This window comes from Vombatus ursinus, unplaced genomic scaffold (genome assembly GCF_900497805.2).
Source record: "Vombatus ursinus unplaced genomic scaffold, bare-nosed wombat genome assembly UNPS02009770.1, whole genome shotgun sequence".
In the NCBI taxonomy this organism is placed as follows: Eukaryota; Metazoa; Chordata; class Mammalia; order Diprotodontia; family Vombatidae; genus Vombatus; species Vombatus ursinus.
In genome coordinates, this window is record NW_020949548.1 from 9015979 (window position 1) to 9040885 (window position 24907).

The 24907-nt window shown below is 37.7% G+C and overlaps 1 protein-coding gene across 1 annotated transcript in view; it reads right to left on the bottom strand.

The window, feature by feature from the left end:
* The window catches only part of ZDHHC13 (zinc finger DHHC-type containing 13), a 59944-nt gene that overhangs the window by 8142 nt on the left and 26895 nt on the right, over positions 1-24907 (bottom strand). Inside the window, exons 6-14 of the mRNA XM_027852655.1 lie at positions 21131-21195; positions 17952-18114; positions 17581-17706; positions 13907-14040; positions 11915-12015; positions 6098-6222; positions 5103-5165; positions 3374-3467; positions 2525-2608 (exon numbers count right to left, since the gene is read on the bottom strand). Coding sequence (XP_027708456.1) covers positions 2525-2608; positions 3374-3467; positions 5103-5165; positions 6098-6222; positions 11915-12015; positions 13907-14040; positions 17581-17706; positions 17952-18114; positions 21131-21195 — 955 coding nt within the window. The remainder of the gene's footprint in view (positions 1-2524; positions 2609-3373; positions 3468-5102; positions 5166-6097; positions 6223-11914; positions 12016-13906; positions 14041-17580; positions 17707-17951; positions 18115-21130; positions 21196-24907) is intronic.

Here is a 24907-nt window from a genome sequence, read left to right on the forward strand (position 1 = left end):
GCTCAAGACAGTCATTTACATAGCTCCTTTTTCTACTGGCATTTCCAGACTATCCTCCGCCATTATCATTCGACAATTTCTTCTCCTCTGAGGTTCACATAAGCAAAATAGAGAAAGTAACCTCTCTAAAGTCAATTGCCAACTTCCAAGACACTTTTCCTCCTTTCCAAAGATTTCTGCATACAGCTTTGTCTTCCATTACACCTTCTCTCTATCACCTTCAGCAACTTTATCCTCCACATCAATAGCTATTCTAAATCCTGATCTCCCAGATCTTATACTTCTCCAAGTCTAAAGACTTCTCTCCCACCTCTGGCAAACACATACATGGTCACAATGGAGACCACCTCAGACCTTGCTATGACCTGACATTGCTGTGCCTTTAAGATGTGAAACTCTACAATTCCCTCTTTTCACCCCAATCTTCTCCTACACCTTGCTTCTCCCATGCCTGTTCCGGATCCTCATAGTGGTCTTTAGTATTTCAATACCTTCTTATTCTCCCAGTTTGCTCTTATTTTTCTTATCTTAATCTCTATCCAAGATGCCACTCTTCTGCATATACTGCGGTATCACTAAGTAAATACTAAATGAATGAGTGGATGAATGTTAAGTATAGGAGAAAAGCAATAGGACCTACCTCATAAAAATTGAATAATGTGAATTTCTATTTACAAGGCTATCGAACAATTTTTAAAAAGCAGTCTCTTGCTTATTGTGTAAGTACTTTAGGAGAAGAAACAGAAAATAGCTATAATGTGGTAAACTTTTCAAGTCTATGTCCAATGTAAAATACAAAGTACAAAAATGTTGAGAAAACATGAGTCAATAAAAAAAAACTACTACTAGAGGGATAAAGAAAAAAGAAAAAATAGTGAGTATAAAAACCATTGGCTCATTCAATTTAGAGCTAGAAAGGATCTTGGAGGTGACCCATTCCAATCCGCTTATTCTGTAGCCCCAGAAGGGATAAGTGACTTCCCTGAAGACATCTGGGTAGTAAAATAGCAGTCAGAATTCAAACCCAGGACCTCTCACTGCAAATCCAGCACTCTTGGCAAGACAATAAGTGATAGTAAATGGAAGTTGCTTACAACCCTATTAATACCTCCTTATGCTGGACACAGACATCAGATAATGATGATTATTTTTAGCGAAGGGAACGAAGAGGAGAGACGTGAGTGTGATGTAAAACATGGTTCTTTTCCATCAAACTAAGTCCAAGTGACAAGTAGAAGTTACTTCTTTGAGGACCAATACAGAAAGGTCTTTCCAGGAATATGCTTTGCAATCAGGCCTAAAAAGGAAAACTCTCCAAATGAGCTAGGGCACTAGAAAAAGAATTTACTTTCCTGCATGGCCGAGCATGACCCAGAAGGTGTTAAAAGGATAAGACTCTGGAAGTTTGGCAGCCAACTATGTTGGCAATCACTTTTAGTTACAGAAGTTGCCACAAGAAGAATTAATTCCAATAACTGGTTTCAGGACTAGAAGTGCCATAAGGAACTGGTTTGAGAGTTGTGTCCATAACCATATCTCTCATGAGACCACAACTAATCAACTCATACCAATCACAACGTACACTATTTAAAAATTTCCAAAGGCAGAAATTTCCATCCATGAAAAATAGTCAAAAAGTTGTTCTAAAGATATAAACTAAGTCCATCCTGATTTAATGTAAAACAATTTTCTTTTGATCAGTCTACAAGAGAAATGGAGAACTGCTTAGTATCCTTTGTAAAAGGCCATTTTTCTTTCAAAATGTTTTTAAATTATCACAGCTTTCTTTGTTCTAGGCTACTGGGTTCAGTTTTTTGATTTTTGTTTTTCTTTTTCTCACAGGCTACCAGCTCCTGACCCTTCCCATTCTCTCTAAATTCCTACATCTATATTCCCATCTGTGAATCATACTTGTTTTTCTTAAATTATCAGCCAGTTTAGACTTAACTGGTTTTCCATCATTCTTTGCCAATATACTTGCTCCAAGCAGGTTGTTTCTCATCTGGAATTCTGGTAGTTAGTCTTTTTTCCCCAGGTGGCCTGCCCTCCCTGAACTTGTATTTCCAATCATTTTTCCAATTTGACAAGAACACTTTAAATTCTCATCTGTTTTAAGTTTAGTGAGAAATCTCTTTTAGCTTGGTACCATTAGCCAATCCAAAGAGCACATTCATCATTCAATCATTAGGTTGTGATTGAAAATTGATAAACAATACCCTTACTTCATATGACTTCTACAATTGATGAAGTTCCATAGACAGCCATTTTTGAATGACAACAATAATAATACCTCATACTTACGTAGCACCTTAAATTTGTAGCACATATTTATGTAGCACCTTAAATATAAAGCACTTTATATTCATTTTATCTTATTTAATCACTAGAAGAGCCTTTAAGGGAAGGTGTGTGGTTTACCAGCACCTAAGTAGAATGGTACAAAAGTAATCGGAGAGTGGCATCATGGTTATGGGTGGATGGACCAAAGTGTGGAAAAAAAAAACAACCAACCAACCATACTTACAGAGAAGAGTTGCATATAGCATCCAGTCACAGACTATGGCAAGGAAAATTAAGAAGAATATATAATAGTGATGATTTCCAAAACCTGAATTCAAAAAAGAAATGAAATACTGAATAATTTCCTCTTAATTTTTTCCCATTTTAAAATAATTAACATTTTACTATCAAAGGCTTTTTATGAAGTGAAATACAAATAAGGTCATTCCATTAAACAATAATTAAGACAAAAACAAACAGTTGCATCATCTTGCTGTCAGCCATTCCTAGGGAAGTATGGAACCCAATGTGAATTTAGGTCTGCCCTTCCCTCCAATAACCCTTTTTACATGTTAAATATGGTTAAAGCCAACAACAAAAGTAACCCTGACCAATGGAATGGAGAATATAAACTTTAGGAAAGGGGGTTGGTGGAAGTATAATAAACACAGAGAAAAAAGAGCCAACTGCCATATTGCAAAAGCTGGGTACTACTCCTGAGATACCTCACTCTTATGTTGCAAAAGGGCAGGCACAGTGCAAGGGAAACAAAGGTCTGTGGATGGAGCAAAATGCACAAGAAGATGCCCAAGAGAAACCAGCCCTGATCTACGGCCATCTCTGGTTCTCCTACCCCCAGGATGGGTGAAGAGCAAGTGGAGAAGCTGGTTGGGGGCCCCGACCCTTTTTACAAGCCCTGAGGATTCAACACTCCTGTTTTCCAAGAGATGATCCCCTTTAATAAAAAAGGACCACCAAAACAGATCCCTTTATCTTCCATATGCCAATTACAGAGGATTAGTTTGCTGTTTTTAATTAAATGTGTATACATGTGTGCCCATGTGCCCGAACAGACATGGACATGCAATCTCACCTATACAGCGTCCCGTCCATAGGCAGTGTTGATCATACCGAGCCACACAGGAATTACAGAGATGACAGTGGAGGGACCTTAATGGTTTCTTTACCTAATTGGGAGGGCAAGAGACCTCAGTGAAAAACTGACACTTAAGCACTCAAGTTGTGCATTAATTGAAGGGTAGCTAATGCTTCAGCTTCTTCTCATGGTGGAAAAAGCCATAGAAAAAAAATAACTCTGCAGGTTTTGTAAATATTTATTTGCCATTTACTTTCTGATTGACATGAGACAAGTTCCTTCTCCTATATGGGGTTCAATTTCCTCACTTGAAAATGTGGGGATTGGACTAGATGATTTTCCAGGTCTAATATTCTATGACTCTGAGTGATTCCAAAGGAAGTAGTATGCTTTTCAAATTATAGACTAAATATTAATCACAACTATTATTAATGAAGGGATATAATGGTGTAGATAATACAAAGCAGAAGACAATCAATAAATCATTTCAATTTGACTCTAGAATGTCACCTAGAATTTAGGGCAGTATATTTACTATCATGATTCTGTTTTGATTAGGTTATATAAAAGTTAGTTTTTATTTCTTTTTTTTTAAGCTTTTATTGTTTTTAAAACTCTTGAGTTCCAAACTCTTTCCCTTCCTTTCTCCCTGCCACCCAGAAGGCAGGCAATTCCATATATTTTATACATGTGTAGTCACACAAAACATATTCATAACAGTCATGTTGTGAAAGAAAACATAGACAAGAAAAAAACTCAAGAAAAATAAAGTTAAAAGTATGTTTCAATCTGCATTCAGACTCCATCAGTTTTTTCTCTATGGGTAGATAGTATTTTTCATTACAGGTCCTTCAGAGTTGTCTTGGATTATTGTATTGCTGAGAATAGCTAAGTCGTCCACAGCTTATCATCTTACAATATTGCTGTTACTTTGAACATAGTACATTTCACTTCACATCAGCTCATATAAGTCTTTCCAGGTTTTTCTGAGAGCATCCTGCTCATCATTTCTTATATTACAATAGTATTCCATCATAACCACATATAGTTTTTATTTCTTGAGCAAGCCATAGTGGATAACAGAATACACACTGGGTGGCAGAGGGAAGTTTACCAGGGTCAAACAAAAGTCACTGATAATTTTTGAAGTGGATAATTGAGAGTTCATAGGATTTGAAGTTGGAAGGGGTTTCAAAGACCAACTAAGTCAAACCCACTTATTTTGTTTGTTTGGTGAGGCAATCAGGATTAAGTGACTTGCCCAGGGTCATACAGCTAGTAAGTGTCATGTGTCTGAGGCCGGATTTGAACTCAGGTCCTCCTGACTCCAAGGCCCGAGCTTTATCCATTGCGCCACCTAGCTGCCCCAAACCCACTTATTTTGAAGATGAAAAAGCTGAGGCTCAGAAAGGTTAAATGACCAAGGTCACCCAGGTATTAAAACAGCAGAACCAAGACTCAAACACAGGCCTTCTGATTTCAAACCCAGTGTTCTTCCTAGGACAGGTAAGTTGCACATAAGTTACGTAGTATTTATAAAACCTTCCCACGGCAGATGATCTTTTTAACATTACTTAAAAATTAGATCTTGGTAAAAATAAAGGAACATAGGAATATTACAAAATGTTCCAAATGGAAAACAGAATAGTGAACTTTCCAGTAATGCCATCTCGCTAGTTTGCTTTTATTGAGAAAAAGAATACACAGAAGACTTCGGTTCACTTACAAGACAGGTTGTGCAAAAAGTTCTGAAATCCAGGCAACCAGCTTCTGCAAGGGCAATGATATTCTGAAAAGCATAAAAAATGACATTATGATTTTGTTTCTTACCTAATTATGTATGGCTAAGTACCACTGCACAGTGCACAAGCAGAAAGAAAACAATTTGAAAAAGTTACTAGCAAATCATTACACACTGGAAATTTTATAACTTTTCGAGACTACATTTTCTATTGTAGTCTATAAATCTGGATGCATATAGATTTGCAATACCAACTCTGTGACAATTCGCTCCCTCTTCAGATTACTGGACAAAGTCAGCCTTTAAGAGAGAAGGTGGAACCCTAAGTCATATTTGCTCTTGATTTTATGGAAGCAACAGACTTCCTACCAAAGGTCAGAAGTGCTTTCGCCAACCTGCTAAAAGGGCACTTCACTGGCAACTTCACAGTTGTTACTCTCTCACAAACAACGAGAGAGGTCCTACCAGTAAGTAAGTACTCTGGTTGCAGTTCCATCTAAGTGGAGAGGAAGGGACAACTACAGGAAAGGCCTTAAAAAATTCAGAAATCATTGATCACTGATTCTGAGCTAGAAGGGAACTTATCAAATCTAACTCCTTTCTTTTACAGTTGAATAAACTGTGATTAAGTGACTTGCCTAGGGTCCTACGTTAGTAAGTGTTGGAGGCAGGATTTAAACTCAAATATCCCTGACTTGAAGTGCCACACTCTATTAACTATGCCACCGAGCTGTCTCAGTTAATTGACAACTGTTTCCTAGCAGAACTGGATGTGTATCTGACTACAAACATGAAAAATGAAAAAAAAAAGATTTAAAACGCCAAATATATTATAAAGATTAAGGGGAAACTCAGGTACAACCCACTAACAAAAGTTTGGCTGTTGATAATAATAGGACACAGAATGAAACAAAATGAGAAATTCCACAGCTCTCCTTCAAACCAAAGGAGAGATCAATGAAACTACTTAAAGAATTTACCGTTTTCCTTTCTTCTTCTGAAGTCTTAGAGTAGCCAGGATCGGTGACCCAGGTTTTGTAGAAAAAGTAGAGGAGGCCAGTCACACTGAGAAAGAAAGAAATCTGAATAGGGGTGCCTGTTAAATGTAAAAGCCAGGTCAAGGAACATAGGATTCAACATCTAGTCAGCCAAATGGGAGTGATGGGGGGGAAGCTTGTGTATCACCCTCCCCTTTCTCCTTTCAATATCATATTCCTCCCAGCAGGGTCTATCCCATCACCGAGTTGTTCAGATTCAGTAGCTGAACAGCTAGTAGTTAGTTAATTCATCTCCCCCCTCCTCACAACACCCCCCCCATTCACACAAAATGTATCTAATAATAGCTTAAGGCGCTACTTCATCTAGAGATCTTTGCATCTTATTATGGGACCTCCAAGAGACTATAAAACCTCTAAAGAACAGAAGAAACGAATCTCTAATTTGGACACTGCAGGGAAAGAAGTTAAAGAAAGAGAAAAGAGGAAGGAAGAAGGAAGGGAAATCTACTTTTATTGATAATTGCACTAAAACCATTTAAAGGCAGCTTCTGTAGTTAATCTAAAGAAGCACATTCTTTGCAAAAAAAAATTCAAATATAATCAGCTTCTATGTATGTTAGATAAGCTTGAAAAATTTGCTTATGATAGATGATGGTACAATTCATATTTACTAATCCTTGTAATAGTATTACAATGGAGAGCTGAATGACTGGGTGTAAATAGGCTTTAGTGCATTAAGGAGAACGAATTGCCTTGCAACGTGTGAGGGAGGGATAACAGCTAGAAAGGCCTTACTACGACATTGGTATCCTCCTAATGCCAAGAGATAAAGAAGAAGGCCCTCAACTAGCTGGAGAAACCAAATGGGGAGGATTTACAGGACAGGGGCAAGCAGCACAAAGTGCCAGGTAAAGTGTGGAAGGGGTGTGATGGGGGTTGTTGGGGGCAGGGACACACATTGCGGAGGTCATAGTTCCACTTAATCACTGTAGTATAAGTAATAATATTATGCTAAGTTTATTTGGAGGAAAAAAAAAAAGCTACTAGAAACAGCCAGCACAGATCAGATGGCTTAACACAGAATATATTCTTAAGTAGATAAATCTCTCTTTTGAAATACAAAAACAAAACGACAAAGCTTTGTCGTTGTAACAAAGTGACGACAGTGATTATAACACTAATTTTGACTACAATCGAAAAAAGTCAGTCTCCTGACATCCAGTGACTGTCATAGTCTTTCTAGAGTTTCTACTGTTAGGACTCTCGCATGGCACAGAAAATGTCACTCTAAGGGGGCTGGGGGTAGAAACTGGGTTATGAAAAACATACCCTAAAATCCAGAGGCCACATGGCCACAGTTGTGGTTGAACCCAATAAGCATGGGAAATGGTTAGCACCCTTCACCGTGGCTCGTCCATAGTTCTGTTTTTAAGACTTATATGGGGACTCTCCAGTTCATTTTTGTACTGTTGTTCCATACTGTAATGTTACAGTCAGCACACACCCATGAGGTGCCTCTCCACTGCCCTCTGAGCAACATTCCTTTTATTTCTTCAGAAGGTGTATTGCTCCATGACGCATAGCTATACATCACAGAAGTATACTGGTATTAAAACGATGGGCTGTTGTTTCAGCGAGAATTTTGGAGTCATTAAAATAACATCTCAGTTCCCTAAAGCCAATCCCTAAAGCCTCCTCTCCACTCCCTGTTTAATCCTGGATTCAAGTGTTAAACTGTCAAAATGTAACAAAACATATACAGACTCAAGAAAACAATTAAACAAAAACTTAGGGGAGGCCTCTTGACCATTGGGCAGATCCTCTGTGGAGGATCTACAGGACCAAGCAGTACACATAATGAAAAGGCATGGCTGGTCATGAGTGGCACCAGTGAAAGGAACAAGATGAAATCACAGCACCACTGCCCTCTGGAGTTATTGCCTCCTCTTAGTCCAATTAGTTGGTAGAGACCAACAACAAGCATTCTCCTGTGGCAATCCAGGAATGGCGGTCACCTCATCCTATCTGCAAGGAGGACATCTCCAAACGTGGAACCTTGTCTTGAACTATGGACAGCTCCCCATCAGCAGCCCCCTCTCCTCTCTCAGAAGTGTCCAAACTAGCACCTTGGCATTCCCCTTGGAGTTTTCTCACAATGAAGGCCTTCCATGTCAGCTCTTTTAGGAAAGGATGGAGTTGTGTTTTAAAGACTAATACTGGCTCACAAAAGCTAGCGTATCTACTCCCACTTGCCCATAGTATGTGGGTGTGGAAATGATGGCAGGTTAGGGCAGCAGCAAAGCCATTGTGGCCAGAGGGATAGAGTGAGTAGCTCCTGATGTGTCCATAACTAACCAACCACTCCCTATAGTGTGTGTAGGTCTTCATGGAACCTGTGTGTGACCTGCCAGGCCCTCGTGGGGTACAGAATCTTCATACTGTCACTGTAGAGATGAGCATATCGAAAGGAAGGGCCAGGTGAGGTCTCTGGCTTCTTTGCTCTCCTTCATTACAATACATTTGCTGCTGCAAAAAATAAAGACCAATTTAGAAACATTGCCTAGAAGGCTTAGACACTTCAGTTTTTATAAACTAGCTGCAGGCAGACTCACGGCAAAAAAGATATTAGTAGTAACAGCTTCTGACTTCCAAATACTCATCTCACCCTCTTCTTTACACAAGACCTAAGCTATCTGGTTGAAATGTGAAAAAAAAAAAGAAATATAAAGACTATATATAAACTGATTTTTTCTTTGCAAATTACATCACATTTTAAATAAAATAAGATCACTCACTATTTAAGGGAACTCTAAGGTGAGTCACTGTGAAAAGCAGAGTCACCTCTTAACTTTTTTTTCTTGTAAAACCAGATTTACATTGATGTGGCATAACTTAAAATAAGCTACATACACAAGCGGCTTCCCTGGAAGTACTTGTTCTACTGCCTGGGTAACTTTAAGATGACCCTGTGCAAACAAGATCAACTGAGTTTCCTGTCACTGTTACAAAAGCCCAACAAAAGAATCACTGCAGGTAAACTGAAGTAACACAGCTTGGGAGATGAAACATAGGATGACAAACCTTTCTCTACATCCTCTGTTACTGTCAAACTGGATTCTGCATCACTCTTCAAGGCCCGGCTTAAGTTTGATCTCTTTCGTGAAGGTTTCTATGGTTATATCCCTACTGCACTTATTATTAATACCACTCCATCGTTCACTTAATTGTTCCCTAATAATTTCACATATGTCAGTTCTATTTTATTGCCCAGATTATAAACTGCTCAAGGGCAAAAATGCTTAACCTTCCTTAAGACATACCCCAGGTAGAACAATACTGATGTCATAGAATCCTGTGTGTAGTAGAAGCTTAATGAATGCTTGTTGGGTTAGTGAAAAAGTATATTACCTACATGTGCACCACAAAATGGTCTTCTAATAAGTGATGTCTACACAGAGGCTGCATGTGCATTAAAAATAGCATCCACTGGGTTCAGAAAAACCAGGAAAGACGTATATGAACAGACGCAAAGTGAAGCAAGCAGAACCAGGAGAATAGCGTACATAGTAACAGCAATATTGTATGATGATCAACTGTGATTGACTTAGCTTTTCTCGTCAATACAATGATCTAAAACAAATCCAAAGGTCTTATGATGAAAAAGCTATCTACCTCCAGAGAAAGAACTGATGAAGTGCAGATCAAAGCATACTTTTTTAAACTTTATTTTTCTTGGGGTTTTAATTGTCTGTGTTTTCTTTTGCAACATGACTAATATGGAAATAAGTTTTGCATGACTGCACACATATAATCTATATCAAATTGCTTACCTTTTCAAAGAAGGGGGATAGGAGATAAGGAGGGAGAGAATTTGGAACTCAAAATTTAAAAAAATATGTTAAAAATTGTTTTGATATGTAATTGAAAAAATATATAAAATTTTTTAAAAAAATAACACCCACATGAAGAATCTGAATTTGAACAAATACTGGACATTTTTAACAGGAAAACAAGACTATGGAATACATAGCCCACGAAGGAAATTTCCAAAGGGTATATGCAGGTCAGCTTCATTGCTTTAAAAGAAAAAATCACATTTATCTGAAGAAGAAGTATGCCATCTAGTGACTTACCCAGAGCCTCTCATGAACAGTAAATTTTACATTTAATATTTAGGAACAACTATGTACCAAGGTGGACTCTAGACAAGGAGATGAAGTATTCCATCTTGTCAGCTATAATCCCCTATCAGGTCTGCCTATTTTGTATTTCTTTGTATTTTGTATTATATTCAGATTTAAAAGTGTCTAATTATCTTTGGTCTAAGTAAACTCAATTCATTTCCAATCATAATGTTATGTCTCTGTTAACAAAGAGGATGCACCCCACGGACATTGTCATAAATCTCATGACCATAATTAGAAATAACACAGGAATGTATTTCAAGACCCTAATCTCTTCCCATCTGAGTTCCAGAAAGGTTCACTGTTCCTCTCTTCCATTTTAGCAATGGAGGCTATGATTCCTGAAGTCTTTGGGGCCTACGTGGAGATAAACTCTTACTTCTCTTTCAGTAGCTGCCTGTCAGGTGATTGTTGCAACTGCCTGTCACCTGAGTGGAGCCTTCCCCTCTCCTACAGAAGTAGGTCTTCCAAACTACAAAGGCAGCTATGTGTTGCAGTGGATAGAGTGCTGGGCTTTGAGTCAGGAAGACTTGAATTCAAATCTAGCTTTAGGCACTTACTAGCTATATGATCCTAGGCAAGTCACTTAACTTGGTTGTCTCAGTTTCCTCAATTGCAAAAATGGCAATCACAGCAGCTAATTACCTACCTACAATCTAGGGTTGTTGTGAAGATCAAAGGAGATACTAATCATAAATTACTTAGCATAGAACCTGGCACACAGGTAATTAAATGCTTTTTCCTTTCCTCTCCTTCTCCCTCCACAACTGAATTCTGTGCTTAGGCAGGGTCTGTCTGGCCTTTCAGCTCCACAAGAATTCTGTATCTAAGAAAGACTTATTGTCTTTTCATTCTTAGCTTGCTTTTGTCACTAATAAAACAATGAAGAGACAAGAAAGTCTTCCAAACTCTTCTAAGACTACATCGATTTTGCTAATGGGTGTTTTGTTCCCAGAGGATTTATTCATTGAAGAATCCCTGTTGCATAAAATTCCTGGCCAAGTTAAGTGATAAAACCACTCAAGGGACATATTTAAGAAATCAACCATATTTACGTGCATATTTACAGTTTAAAATGTACTATCTCATGCTACTGTTCTAAATAATAAAAAGCCTGGGTACCTTCTGTTCCCACAGCATTCTGAGTCTTCTTTCAGAAGGTAAAAACATATTTTTCATGCATGAAACCCCTTCAATTAGAATCTTTAAAGCAGGTATCCTTAATCTTTTTTGTGTTGTGGGCCCCTTTGGCAACCTGGTGATGCCTCTAGAACCCTTTTCAGAATAATATTTTTAAATTATTTTTAAATTAAAAATTTTAATTATTTAAATTTTAAATAATATTTTTAAATATTTTTAAATAAAATTTTTAAATTTTAAAATTAAATCCCTGAGATTACAAAGGAAATCAATTCTGTTGAAATAGATTTATCAAAATTTTTTTCGAAGTATCCAGATAAGGACCCCTGCTTTAAATGGAAGTGCATTTCAACTTCCTTCCCTGAATTTCATCTGATACTCAATTGAGAATAAGGATACTTCTTTTTGAGGGCAGAGAAATTAACCTGGCATTGGATGAAAGTAAAAAACATAATTTAGTTCTCACAAAGGATATCAGGCAAAAATAAGATGAACCACGTCAGGGATATCCAAAAAATGGAGCTCAGCAAAATAAGGGCTGGCAAATACTTGAGATTCTTGTGCCCCACCAGGAACCTGGGGGAAAAAAAAGGAAAACCTATTTCTAGAGAACATGATCAACCAATCAACAAACATTTAGTAAGTGCCCCCCTATTTGTCAGACATTGTTCTAGGTGGCGAGAATATAAAGACAAAAATGATTATGGAAAATTCTATGCACTGTCAATAGTTAGCTCTATTTCTGCCCCCCATTCCCACAAAGTAATTTTTTAATTCTTAGAGAAAACCTTTTTTAGCCCATAACCTAAAACTTTCACACATTTTTATCAAGTCATCTAGACTTGTTTTGTTTTAAAGAATTATGAAGCTAAAATATATGGAATGTTTTAGGTATAATCATATATTTCTAAATTGCTGTCAAAGTACCTAACCAGTGGCTTGTCTTCCTATTTCACTGACAGACCAATATATCATTGAGTCTCTTTCACTGTCCCAAGTCCATTGACTTATATAACTTAATTCATCTCTTTGGGCCTTAGTTTTTTTATCTGTAAAATAAGGAAGTTGGCTTTGATGATCTTTAGGGTCCTTTGCAATTCTATGATTGCTTGTAGATCTAAAAGTTCAAATGTTCTCACATATTTTATGTACAATGACAAAGTTTTACAAAATTGCTCTAGTATTTAAATGCCATAGCATAAATACTATGTAAAAATAGTATTTTATATAAAAACATATTCTGGTATATAACAAATATTCTTCATTTGTATTTATCTTATTTCCCTGACCACACATGGAATAGACCTTAAGCATTTCCATATTTCAGTCACCTCCACAGGAAGATACAAACTTAATACATTCAGAATTTCCCAAGTGACATGAAGCATCTCACCCATTTTTGTCAAGTGGATTAGTCACACACATGTTGAAAGATAAAGCTGTAAGCCTTTCAAACATGGCCTTTGACTTCTCCAAAACAACAAAGCAGCCATGCTTTGGCAAAGGGGAGGAAGGCAGAGAAAGGTGACTGCAATAGGATAATTTCATTTAAATAACGATAAGGGCGCTTGCTGCCTGGAGAAACAACAGGCCCCAGGCCAGTCGATCTTGCCAGCCTTGCTTCCCCACTGAAAAACACTGCATGAAGCTCACCCATCCCACTGGCCTTCAGGATTTAATTATGTTGATTATTAACATTCACATTTATAGGAAAAGACACAAACCCAGAAAAGCAGTAGAGCCACAACTACTGATTCTGGGACCTGGGGCAAGCAACACACACACACACACACACACACACACACACACGCACACATGCACACACGCACACACACACACACACACACACACACACACACACTGAGGCAAGCAGCATGAAAGGTGCTCTCAAAGTGATTCCTTAGTTTCAGAGTGCACAACAATACTCTTTTTCTTTCTGTCTGTCTTTCTTTCTTTCTTTCTTTTTTGGACATGGCCAGTGCAGGAATTTGTTTTTGCTTTCTCAATGAGGGAAGGAGGGAAAGGGATCTGGGAAGGAGAAAAGGCAGATAGGAAGATAAAATAAAATTGAATTAAAGATAAAAAATAAAACTATTATTACTTAGGATAAGTTCGGTTGAAGGGGGGAAAGGGAAGCCTTGAGGAAAATCATCAGGACACAAGGCCCCCAGGAGGGAGGAGACTCCAGGACACTACTGCGGAAGCAAAGTGAAGGAAGGAACAAAGTGAGGAGGGAAATGGCTCATGCAGAGAGTGGTTACTGAGGGAGGAAGCGTGCCATTCTTGCTAACTAAGTATAATGGGTTGTTTCTATCTGCCAAAGGAATACAAGTGTTGTCTGGGTCCTCTGACAATCAGCACTCTGAACAAAGCTGTTACTGCCCCACCCTAGCTCTGCTGGTTCTGTATCCAACTAAGAATGAATGAACAGCCATTACGATAGCAAGTCAGGAAAAAGTATACATACCGTGGAAATAAAGATGTAACAAAAAATACTGCAACGAGAAGACTTCCTTTTAAAAGCCAAGAATCTGAACTGAGGTCCATTATGTATCCTATTGCCCACATCGTAATAGTGGAAAGTGCCAACAGCAGGAAAAGCTATTAAAATATGCATAATTAAAATACCATAGGTAAAACATGTTCCAATTTTTATACTCCTTATAGGATCCATGTCAATAATAATTACTTTAAATACAGCAGTGATACAAGAAACTTCCTGTAGATTGATTGCTAAGTCATAAACTGAAAAATGCCTGCAAGTTAAGGTGAAACCACTGTTACTTTATGTCAAAATCCTGTTGAGTTTTGTGTTTAGATGTTGCTTAAAATGTATTTTTTTCTGTAAGAATTATTACCGGTTTTAGAAAACCACTTCAAGCATAAGTTGGTTTTGTGTGACTACGAACTTTCAAATACTTGTCTATAATAGAAAGAATAATACAAGAGTGGTGGTTGCTGACAGGAACACAATTCACTGCAGACCTAGCTAAGCAAGTCAAAAGATGGAGGAAAGCAGTTTCATAATTCTTTCCAAATATATAACTAAATAGAAAGACCTTTATTTGCAGAAAAAATAGTCCCAGGGTCTGTCATGCTGTATGCAATGCTAGTTTTCATTTAAGGGTTTCACACAGAGATCTACCATGTAACTCTAATCTCTCTGTTCTGCATACAGTAAGGGGAAAAAATCATAAGGACAAGGGATGTGAAACCTGGGAATTACTCAGGCACTAGTTATTAAAGACAGCAGCGGTAAGAATAATTCAAATGCAATCCAGTAAGCATTTATTAAACCCTTACTTTGTGCAAGACAAAGAGGCCCCACGGTACGGTGAACTGAGAGCTAGGAAGACAGGGGCTCGGCCCTGGCTCTGAAAGGTATGAGCTACGTGATTGCAGGCAGGTCACTCAATTTCATAGTGTCCTGGGGACTTTCCAAGATAGAAATTACAGAAGAGCTGCTGTCTACATTACTAAAACAGGGTTACATGCAGGGAGTTCCTTACTTTTGTGAAATCACAGGTCCAGAAAAACAACAAAGGTACAAGAAATTATGTTTGGTCCTGGAGGCACAAAAACAAAATGAAAAACAGTTCCTGCCCTCAAGGAACTTCACTCTCCGAGCAGTAAACAACTTGTAAGCAAAAAAGCATATACATGGCAATCTGAAGAAAGGAAAACAAAACACTAAACATGGAAATTTTAAAAAAAAGGCTTCTCATAAAGATGGCACATGAATGGAGCTTAGAAGAAGGGTTCTAAGAAGTGCAATTGAGGAGGGCTGCATTCCAGGCAGAGGGTCTGCCCATACAAAGGCATTGTGATAGGAGATGGAAGAACAAGCGGGTCAGTTTGGATGGGTCTGTAGCCATGACTTCGAAAAGCAATCAGACTTCCGATGTTAAAGTAGTCTGGAACCAGTGGCATGGATCTTCCCTCGGAAGGGCTTGCAATTATTAAATAAAGAGGATGAGTTACAATGGGACTGTTTTCTTTTTTTTTACCCAGCGCTAGTTTATAAAATTATAGTTGGAACAATTTACCAACAGTTAAGGATTAGCAAGATATCTGATTGTACTTAAGCATTGTTTTCTCTGAAACTTGCTCTGCAGAACAAACATCTTTCAAAAATATTTAGTAATATAGCTACGTTCAGATATAAAACTGATTTTTTAAACGGTTGTCTAGAAAAGCATGCTAATCTTTCTCCATTAGCTAAATCTACATCTAAGTCCAGTTGTTTAGACCACACAGGGCTACCATCTGTTCATCTGGCAGCAATTTAGTCTAACTGAAGGCAAAAGAGGGGTAATGACTTCAATGACAAGTAATAATGACAAGTAATAAACTTGAAAATGTAAATATAAGGTGAACTTAACATTTCACCTAGGTATAGGTATAGTTTTCCATATACACACTGATGAGGAAGACAAGCATATACATATATATATATATATATACACACACACACATACACACACATACATACATATCTATATTCTCACACATATATGAGTGGGTATATATAAAAAGATATAATCACACATAATTATAAATAGAGATAAGTACATTTCCCAAATCATAAAGTTAGATAAGAAAATCACTCTAGTTCAGATTCTCCAAGAAATTAAGCTCAGCTTAAGAAAATGTTCCAATAAAAATTTAATTGATCACCCCTATGGCCTGATCATCCTAGGTTCCTGCTCAGATGTTTCTTGGGCACCAGGCCCACTGAGTTCAGTCCGGGCCAGAGATGTCTCTTCTGTAGATTCTGTGGCTGTGTCTGGAGCAGGGCTGAGCCAAATCTGGGCATCACATCTCTTTTGAGAATTCACCTTGTATTTATAAGGCAGATGGAACCTCTATAACCCCAAAAAGGAGAAACCCACTTTGATCCACCTTGGCCAACAGTCTAGTCAGGCCCTGGGGGTTGAGGAATCTCAGTTACATTGAAGCTCTGTTTAAAGTACTTTCCGGGGCAGCTAGGTGGCACAGTGGATAGAGCATCAGCCCTGGAGTCAGGGGGACCTGAGTTCAAATCTGGCCTCAGACACCTAACACTTACTAGCTTGTGTGACCCTGGGCAAGTCACTTAACACCATTGCCTAGCCAAAAAAAAAAAAGACAAAAACCAAATAAAGTACTTTCCAAGTCTAAATTTTTTGTTTGGCCCAAACTTGTGATTTCATTGGTATGAAGAACACTTGAAGAGGAAATGCCCTCTTCTAAAGTAGATCTACACCTGCTCTGTGCTTTAAGAGTCCTAGAGAGCTCCTTGGGCACCACTTGACAGGTCCCACAGCTGGTACACATCAGAGACATAAACCCTGGCCCTTCTGACTTGGAGACCAGCTCCACTCACTTCACCTGATTCTTTTCTTTCAACTGTAATACATGTTACGATACAAATCAAGTGAGCTCTGGTTGAAAAGAAAAGTTCTTTTCAGGTACTCTAAAGTTCACAATCAGTGTAGTCTGAACATGAGAATAATGGTGAAATCTAGGTTTCTAAACTCTAATTCTAAATCTACCATTCACAGAGCAAAGGTTTAAGATGAGCCATATCACTTCTCCCTTTGTCTCAATTTACCTAAATGTATCACAACCATAATATTCTTAATAGCCTAATGCAGAAGAATGCCACATCTGCTGATTAAGAACCACTTAGAAAATATAAAGTGCCAATTACTATTACTACCTGTACACTAGATGGCTACTCTGGAAGATGAAATCTCTCATTTGGAAATATGAGCTTAAAAGAGGCAGTTGGATATACTGCTTTACCTTTTCTCATCAGAAAGCACAATTTGAATTTGACTGCTCTGATTTAGACTTTGTCAACCATTCAGGATAATGGGAAACTGTGTCTCTTAAATCAATGAGCCAAATCTTGGCTTTTTCAGGGCTCTTAAAAGTTCATTTAAAAATTTCTAAGAACACAAAAAAAACAGAAGTTGACTGGCAGGTAATCTTCGAGTTTTTTATGTTAATTGCTAGGCCTCAGTAATTTTCCTGAGGAAAACTATAAGCGCCTAATAATTACCAAGAAAAATATGACTCAACACTATTTCTCCTTGGATATTTTCCCTATGACCTTCAACTTCAATTACTATGTTCAACAAATGGGCTCTGAAATACCTCGCATTTCTGTAGCCACCTGCAAAGTCTTAAGTTTTTGTTTGCTCTTAGTTTAGCTTCTACTGTTAGCATGTGGATAATCAGCCGATGTCTGTTTTTCTGAGCCAAATCAAGTGGTGTTTCTCCCTGAAAAAAAGAGAACAGGAAAATTAGTTATATTTTTAAACATCATGCATACTGTGCATTTCTCTGAATCATCATAATCATAAACTCTTTTTTTTCCCAAAAGAGGAACCATGTAACGTTTGTCCATTATTCTCATTTATTCTGTGATAAATGGAGACAAAAGTCTGTCTCATTATACATCCCTACTGATTTATTGCTTTTCTAGCCAAAGATACAATTAATGGGAGACAAATACTTATTCACACCTTGATGTTTCTGATATCCAGACTTGAACCAGCTTGTAAAAGTTTGTCAACAGCATTAACATTTCCTGCTGCAATTGCCCAGTGGAGTGGAGTGTTTTGGTGAACTTTATCTACCACATTGATAGAAGGATTAAACTTTAAAAGAAATCCAGTGGGTTCTGGTCTGCATATAAAAAAAAAAAAGATAAGTACTACAATATATTTAGCAGAAGACAACTTATACTGGGGAATTACTTACATCTTTCCCACTAATGCACAGGGAAGTATTTATCAGGCACCTACAACATCCTGTTCTAGGTGGTATGGAATATTACACACTCCAATGGTATCTGTTTATAAATACACACATATACAGAGGAGATGGGATTTCATCTGTAGAGGGAACTCTCTCTACCAACCTCGATCTATTCATAGAGAAAGTCCTAGGGAGCTGCCGGGGCACAGAGATGCTAAGTGACTTGTTCAGAGTCATAGCGTCAGAGGTGAGATCTGAACCTAGGTCTTTCTATCTCTAAACCCAATCATCATCATCATCACCATAGCTAGCATTTAGATAGTACCTACCATGTGCCTGGATACTGTGCTTAGCCCTTTACTATCATCATCTCATTTGATCCTTACAACAATCTGGGAGGTAGACACTATTATTATCCCCATTTTACAGCTGAGGAAACTGAGGCAGACAGCAGTTAAGTGAGTTGTCTGGTGTCACATGACTAGTGTCTGTTGTTGTTGTTGTTGTTGCTGCTCGTCCTTTGTTCTTGAAGAGGACCATGACATCAGGGAGGTGATGCCATGACATGCATGCGAATTGAAATTAAGTGAGGGAGGGCTGTGCAAAGTCACCAGCCTCGCTTTCTCCTCCGGAGCCATCTGGGTCCAGTGGCCAGATTGATCAGGACGACTGGAGATGGCCCCGGATGCAGTGGTAGACCTTGGCCTTTTTAAGCTGAGGTCTTTAACAGGTCTCAGTTTGACTGAGGCAACACCCATTCAGTGATTAAGGCTTAATAAGAAATGAGGCAGAGAGTGGTTTCTTTCATGGTAAATGTCTGAAGTTGTACTTGAATTCAGGTCTTCCTGACTCCTCTCCAGGCCCAGCACTCTCTGCACTATAGCACTACCTAGCTGCTTCCTGTATGTTTTACGCCACATTGCTTCTTCACATATTAATACTTATAGTTACTTAGAAACACAACTTATTTTATTTTAAAATAAAATATAGTAATTGTTGAATACACTAATTAATTAATTAATGCACGAATGGGACACAGTCTCTGCCATCCAGGAGTTTACTGTTTAACTGGGGAAATGAGAAAAAATAGGAGATAAAGGGGTGAAAAGATATACCAAATAAGAGCAAACAATACAAGAAAGAATAAAATGGATGAGTTGTGCATTGGTGAAAATTCATGAATTTGCCTAATGAAATTTGCAAAACTCAAATCAAGAAATATTTATTAAATACTTATTATGGGCAAGGAATTTTTCTAGAGATTGTGGGAAAGTAGAGCTGTATAAGATGTGATTCCAAATTTCATCTTTGTAGAAAGTCACTTGACAGAGTTTAAACGCTAAAATATCTCTGAAGGGCAAATATCATATCCCTGTCGCTTTTCCAGAATTTAAAGCCTGCCCTAAATGTCAAAAACAATTATTTTTATGGTAATGAAAGTGAAATTCCTATGGCTTCCCTTAAAGCTGATGATAATAGCTCACATTTAACCTACTTGCAATAGAACAGACAAATGAAGAGAAGCTTTTCATATGAAGCTCTTAAGTGATGGGCCAGAATTGAATGGAATAAACACAAAACCAGAGAAAACTTTATAAATCATCTAATTCAACATCCTCATTTTATAGATTCGAAAAACAAGTATTTTTACACAATTATCATCAATTTCTTCCTTTCTACTATGGATATCCCAGAGAGGCTAATACCGAAATAGCAAAGTCTTTTTTTAGTTCTTAGGGAAATAATGGCATTGATACTATGCTTCATGGAAACTGATAAAACAAAGAAAGAGAAGACAAAAACAACAAATGTCTGGTATTTAAAATGGATGGCATTACTTCCCTCTTTATTTATAAAGCTTGGAGACCGTGGTTGGGGAGCACTACATAACAACGCTGTACTTGGCTAACATATGGGCTATTTTTCATTTATATCCTTTTTCATAAGAAATGTCTCTCTCAGAGGAGGGGAAGAATATTTTGGGAAATGAAAGGTGATGTAAAAACATTAGTAAAAATGTAAAAAGTAAAGTAAAGTGGATGTCATTAACATGGTGACCAAATCTTGGCCTTGGAGAACAGATGATGAAACTCCTTTCTTGGAAGCCAGGTGAGGCACTATGTGTATGGAACATGGTTGTCAGACCAATGTCTCTAGTTTTGCTTAAGTGATTTTCTTTGATACAAGGGAGAATTCAAATAAAAGGCATCAATAACATTTTAAAGAATAAAATGAGTAGCATTACAAGAGAAATTGGGCTTCTCTTGTCCCTCATTTGGTTTCCAGAATATCAGTCACAGCTGACAGTTGATCCATGGAAGGAGAGACTGTTGGAAAACACTAACACTAACAATAAGAAATGGAGCTTTTGAACAGAGAAAACACTATCAATCACATGGTTATTAATCCTACATATTTGTGATGACAAATATAGAAGAGTTTAGGTTTTAAATGCCTCATGGAATTATATGTAAAAAGGGATTTTTCCCAAATCAATTGTACTTAATATTCATGCAGTATCCACAATACATCCAGAGAGGCTTCAAAGAAAATATTTATGGGGTTTATACCTTTCCTTTGCAGAGCTGTATTTTATCATTTAGATTTCAGGCTGCAGCCATTAAAAACACAAACAAAACACTCCCACATCCCTAAACTAAGAAACACAAGTCAAGTTAATGAGCCTGCACCACTGAATATATAACCTATTTGAATGTTTTAATCATAAAATTAGATTTTTCATCATAGTAAGTTAATGTTTTCAGAAAACATTTCAGTGGTGTTCCAAAATGCAACTACATCAGAAGGTCTAGTCATACTTCTACTGTCATCCTTTTATTAGGAGGTCATCTTCAAATTTCAGTTACACAGACCTAATGAAATACATGTATGCAAAAGAATCGAGAATTAGACTAAGCATCACTCAATAAAGCTCATTACTTACCCAAGTACTTTGTGAGCTGACAGCATGAGTGGTGTTTGCCCATTTAAGTCTGTTGTGTCTATATTCTATTTCAAAAAGAAGAGAGAAGCTGTTCAATATCACTTTTCAAATATACCTCAATATTTCAAGGTTGCATGGGTCCCCTCAATACAGAGCCTAGCTCCTTTAAGCCTTAGCAAACCAATTCTGTAAATTGTTGAGACATCACCCAGTGGCCAACTTCATACCCAGGCCATCTCTTCAGTAGACTTCATGCTGCCTGTACCAGAAACCAAGTCCTGGAGGACTTAACCTTTTAATGCCTGGAATTCCCATCTTAAGGCTCCAGTGTCCTGACTGCTGGTGGCCTCGATCACCTACTACATCTAGGCTGGGTTACAACTGCACTTTGCTTCGTTCCCCTACGATTCTAATCACGTGCCCTGTAATTTTTCAAATCAAACTATCCCTCCCTGGCTAGCACTCCTTTATATGGGTTATCTTACTCTATTAGGAGTTATGCTCCTTGAAGACAAGGATGTCCTTGCTTTTGTATCTTCAGCACCTAGCATAGTGGTTGGCACATAATAAACACTTTTTCATTCATTCATTTATTCCTTCATTCCCCTCTGTAAGGTTAGACAGTCATCCCAGGGATTCCTGGCACATCCTTGGACAACAATCAGCCAGTCCAGCACTGCAGCAAAACACAAAGCCTTTATGGCTTGATAAACTGGCAGAGCTTGTACTCTGTTGTTCTAGTTTTCAAGAACCCAGGGTCCCTTTTATGTCATCATGAGGCATCAGAGGAGGATTTTAGTGGAGAAACTTTTCAAACATGACATGCAAATATGTAGTTAGAATTCCCTTTCTTTTGTCAATATAAATACTTTGTATCACACTATCCAGCAACATGATTGTGAAGACAGTTCAAACAGGCATTTCAATTAATCTTATGCTTCATATTTCATAGGCTGTAAATGGCTTTTATACTAATATTTTAAGAAGAAATCAAGTATGACTCAATCTTGTGAAAATGAGATAGGAAGAAAGCTGGAAAAAAGGAAAATGGCATCATTCTTTGCAATCAGCAAGCAATGTTTATAATAAATAAGACCTAGAAAAGGCAACCATCAAAACGCTCTTTCCATTCTGGACTACAGTTTTACAAATGGTAGTTTCATCAGTAATGTGCCAGAATCTATTAAAAGGTCCATAAGATGTACTGGGCTCTCCCTCTCATGGGGTCTTCATGCAGAGGCTGAAGGCCCACTTATGGAGGGTACAAAAGAGGAAATGCCTTTTCAGGAAGGGCATTTTTCAAATAAACTTCAATACTTCAAAGATGCATGATGGCCTCTGAGGGCTCCTTCCAAATCTGAGGTTCTGTGATTCTGAAATATGCTGTATACAATCATGTATGACAGAGTCAGCAAATACTGACTTGAGTGAATAAAGGCTACGTGTGCTTTTAAAGTACTGTGATATACAGTGCCCCCAAAACATTGAGTTTCAATAGTTTAAAACTACACTAAGACTTCTGAGACACCTTATATGAAGACAACAAAAGGGAAGGATATGGAAGAATTTATTACTCCTACTCCTTTCTAATTTATGACTCAAGAGGTTATAATTATTCTTCTTCAATTAGCTCAGACTGATAGAAAGTGTTTGTTTAAACCAACTGCAATCATTTTGATAGCAATTGTGCAAACATGTTTTCAATCTAAGTCTACTGGTATGTAAACTGTTTTCCCACCAGAAAGCATATCTTGGGCAGATACAGTTGACAGGGAAACCCCCCCACTTCCAGTATCCTATAATTTAAACTATCATATTGAGCTACAAATGGATGCCTCATTGGGCAAGTCTTTTTTACAGAATTATTTTTGAATACATGTAAGAAATGTGAATTCAAATTGGTCTTTTATTTGCTACACAGGTGATGGGTTAATTCATGGGCTGTACTAACATTTTTTACATGTCAGTGAAAGAAGAACTCAGGCTTTGAAGATATGTTTTAAAGATACAATGAAAATTGTTGGGTTCACATGGAAAACTATCATAGACTTAACATCTAGTTAAGTGCTGCAGAGCCAAATGGAATTTATTTTCTGTATGAATAGAGTAGATAGATATATGATGCTCAATACCTATGCTAAGTGCAGATATTTTAAGGTTCAATGAAAACTTGAGAGCTTCTTGTTCGTGATTCCTGATAAATCCTCTCTGAGGTAGCCGCCCGACATACTGGAGTACGTGTGTGTGTGTGTGTGTGTGTGTGTGTGTGTGTGTGTGTGTATGTCTGTATGTTTAAACATTTCATAGATACTACTGAGGCACACAGGCTGTCCATTGGTTATCCCTTATTCCTTACACAATGGATCCACAATCCCACACCTTCTTTATTTATATATGTTCTTGATGACCTTTTGTATACTAATTCTCACATATAAGTAATCACTGGTAATATAAGACAGGCTTCTTACATGCATCATGCATCTTGTCCATTGCCCTGTGGATCACCCAAAATTATGTTGCTTCTGAGTTTGGTGCTCTATGATTCACAGCCATAGGGTATCAATGAGAAAATATTGGTGTCATAAAAAAAGTTAGGCTTTTGTAGGAGGAAGCAGTTTTGGGAAGGCTGTCAAATTTCTCAAACATTATTTAGCCTGACCTCCTATTTAACTGTGGAAAGAGCTCACTGATCATTAGCAACATTAGTCTAAGATTTTATATCAATCTATCTAATAACTATGATGATGGTAATGAACTAACTAAATGGGTTGCCCTTAAACTGCTTGTGATAACCTGTTCATTATGTATTTTTCATACCCTTTAGTTTTCCAGTATGAATGACCAGGCCCGCATCTTTAGAGCAATAGTAGAGTTCGTTAAGATGGCCTTGGACAGCTTGATGCAGTCAGAATACTTGTTCTGCAAACAGGAACACTCAGAAAACATCACCTTTGAAAGAAAATTTTTGTTCTATTTAGACTATCTTGGTGTATACGAAATCCCTGTTTTATGCCTTGTTTGATGATGATATCCAGCAGATATAGAACAAAGTGATCACTGAGATTGTATTTTTTATAGAGACATATATGATTTTTTTCTTTTTTTACGCAATTAGGGTTAAGTGACTTGCCCAGGATCACACAGCTAGTAAGTGTCAAGTGTTTGGTCTGAGGCCAGATTTGAACTCAGATCCTCCTGACTTCAGGCCAGTTCTCTATCCACTGAGCCACCTAGCTGCCCGAGATATGTATGATTTTAACATACGTGTTTAAACATCTTGTTTAAGGAAAGCCTTTCAGGTTGCATTGTGTTCTACTAAGTCAAATGCTATAGCAGGATCTCATATCTTTTACACCTCCCAGGCAGTAGTGTGATTGTAAAGATGGAGGCTGCTGTAGAAAATTGTCTGTAAAAGCCCGCCTGTTGCCTTTTAGTGTTTTCATCAAGTATAAACTTGATGCATAAACTGAGGATTTTATAAAGATGAGAAAGTAGGTCTATAAGTACAAAGTTGCAGATGTTTTATCGGTCACTTATTTTTAATAATAATATTCAATGGATCTGTTTCCTCATCAATTCTTGATATCTTTTCCATGATACAGATTGGAACCCACCCATGCCTACCACATCCTATGTGACTCTCGTCCAAGTCATCCCATCAGTTTACCTCATGGGTATCACCCCACGTGCTAGAGACCCTCTTTACTTTCTCTTGACATTGTAAGGGTACCAATGGAGTACTCTGGCTGTTCACCTGTCATCTTTTGTTCTTGCCAC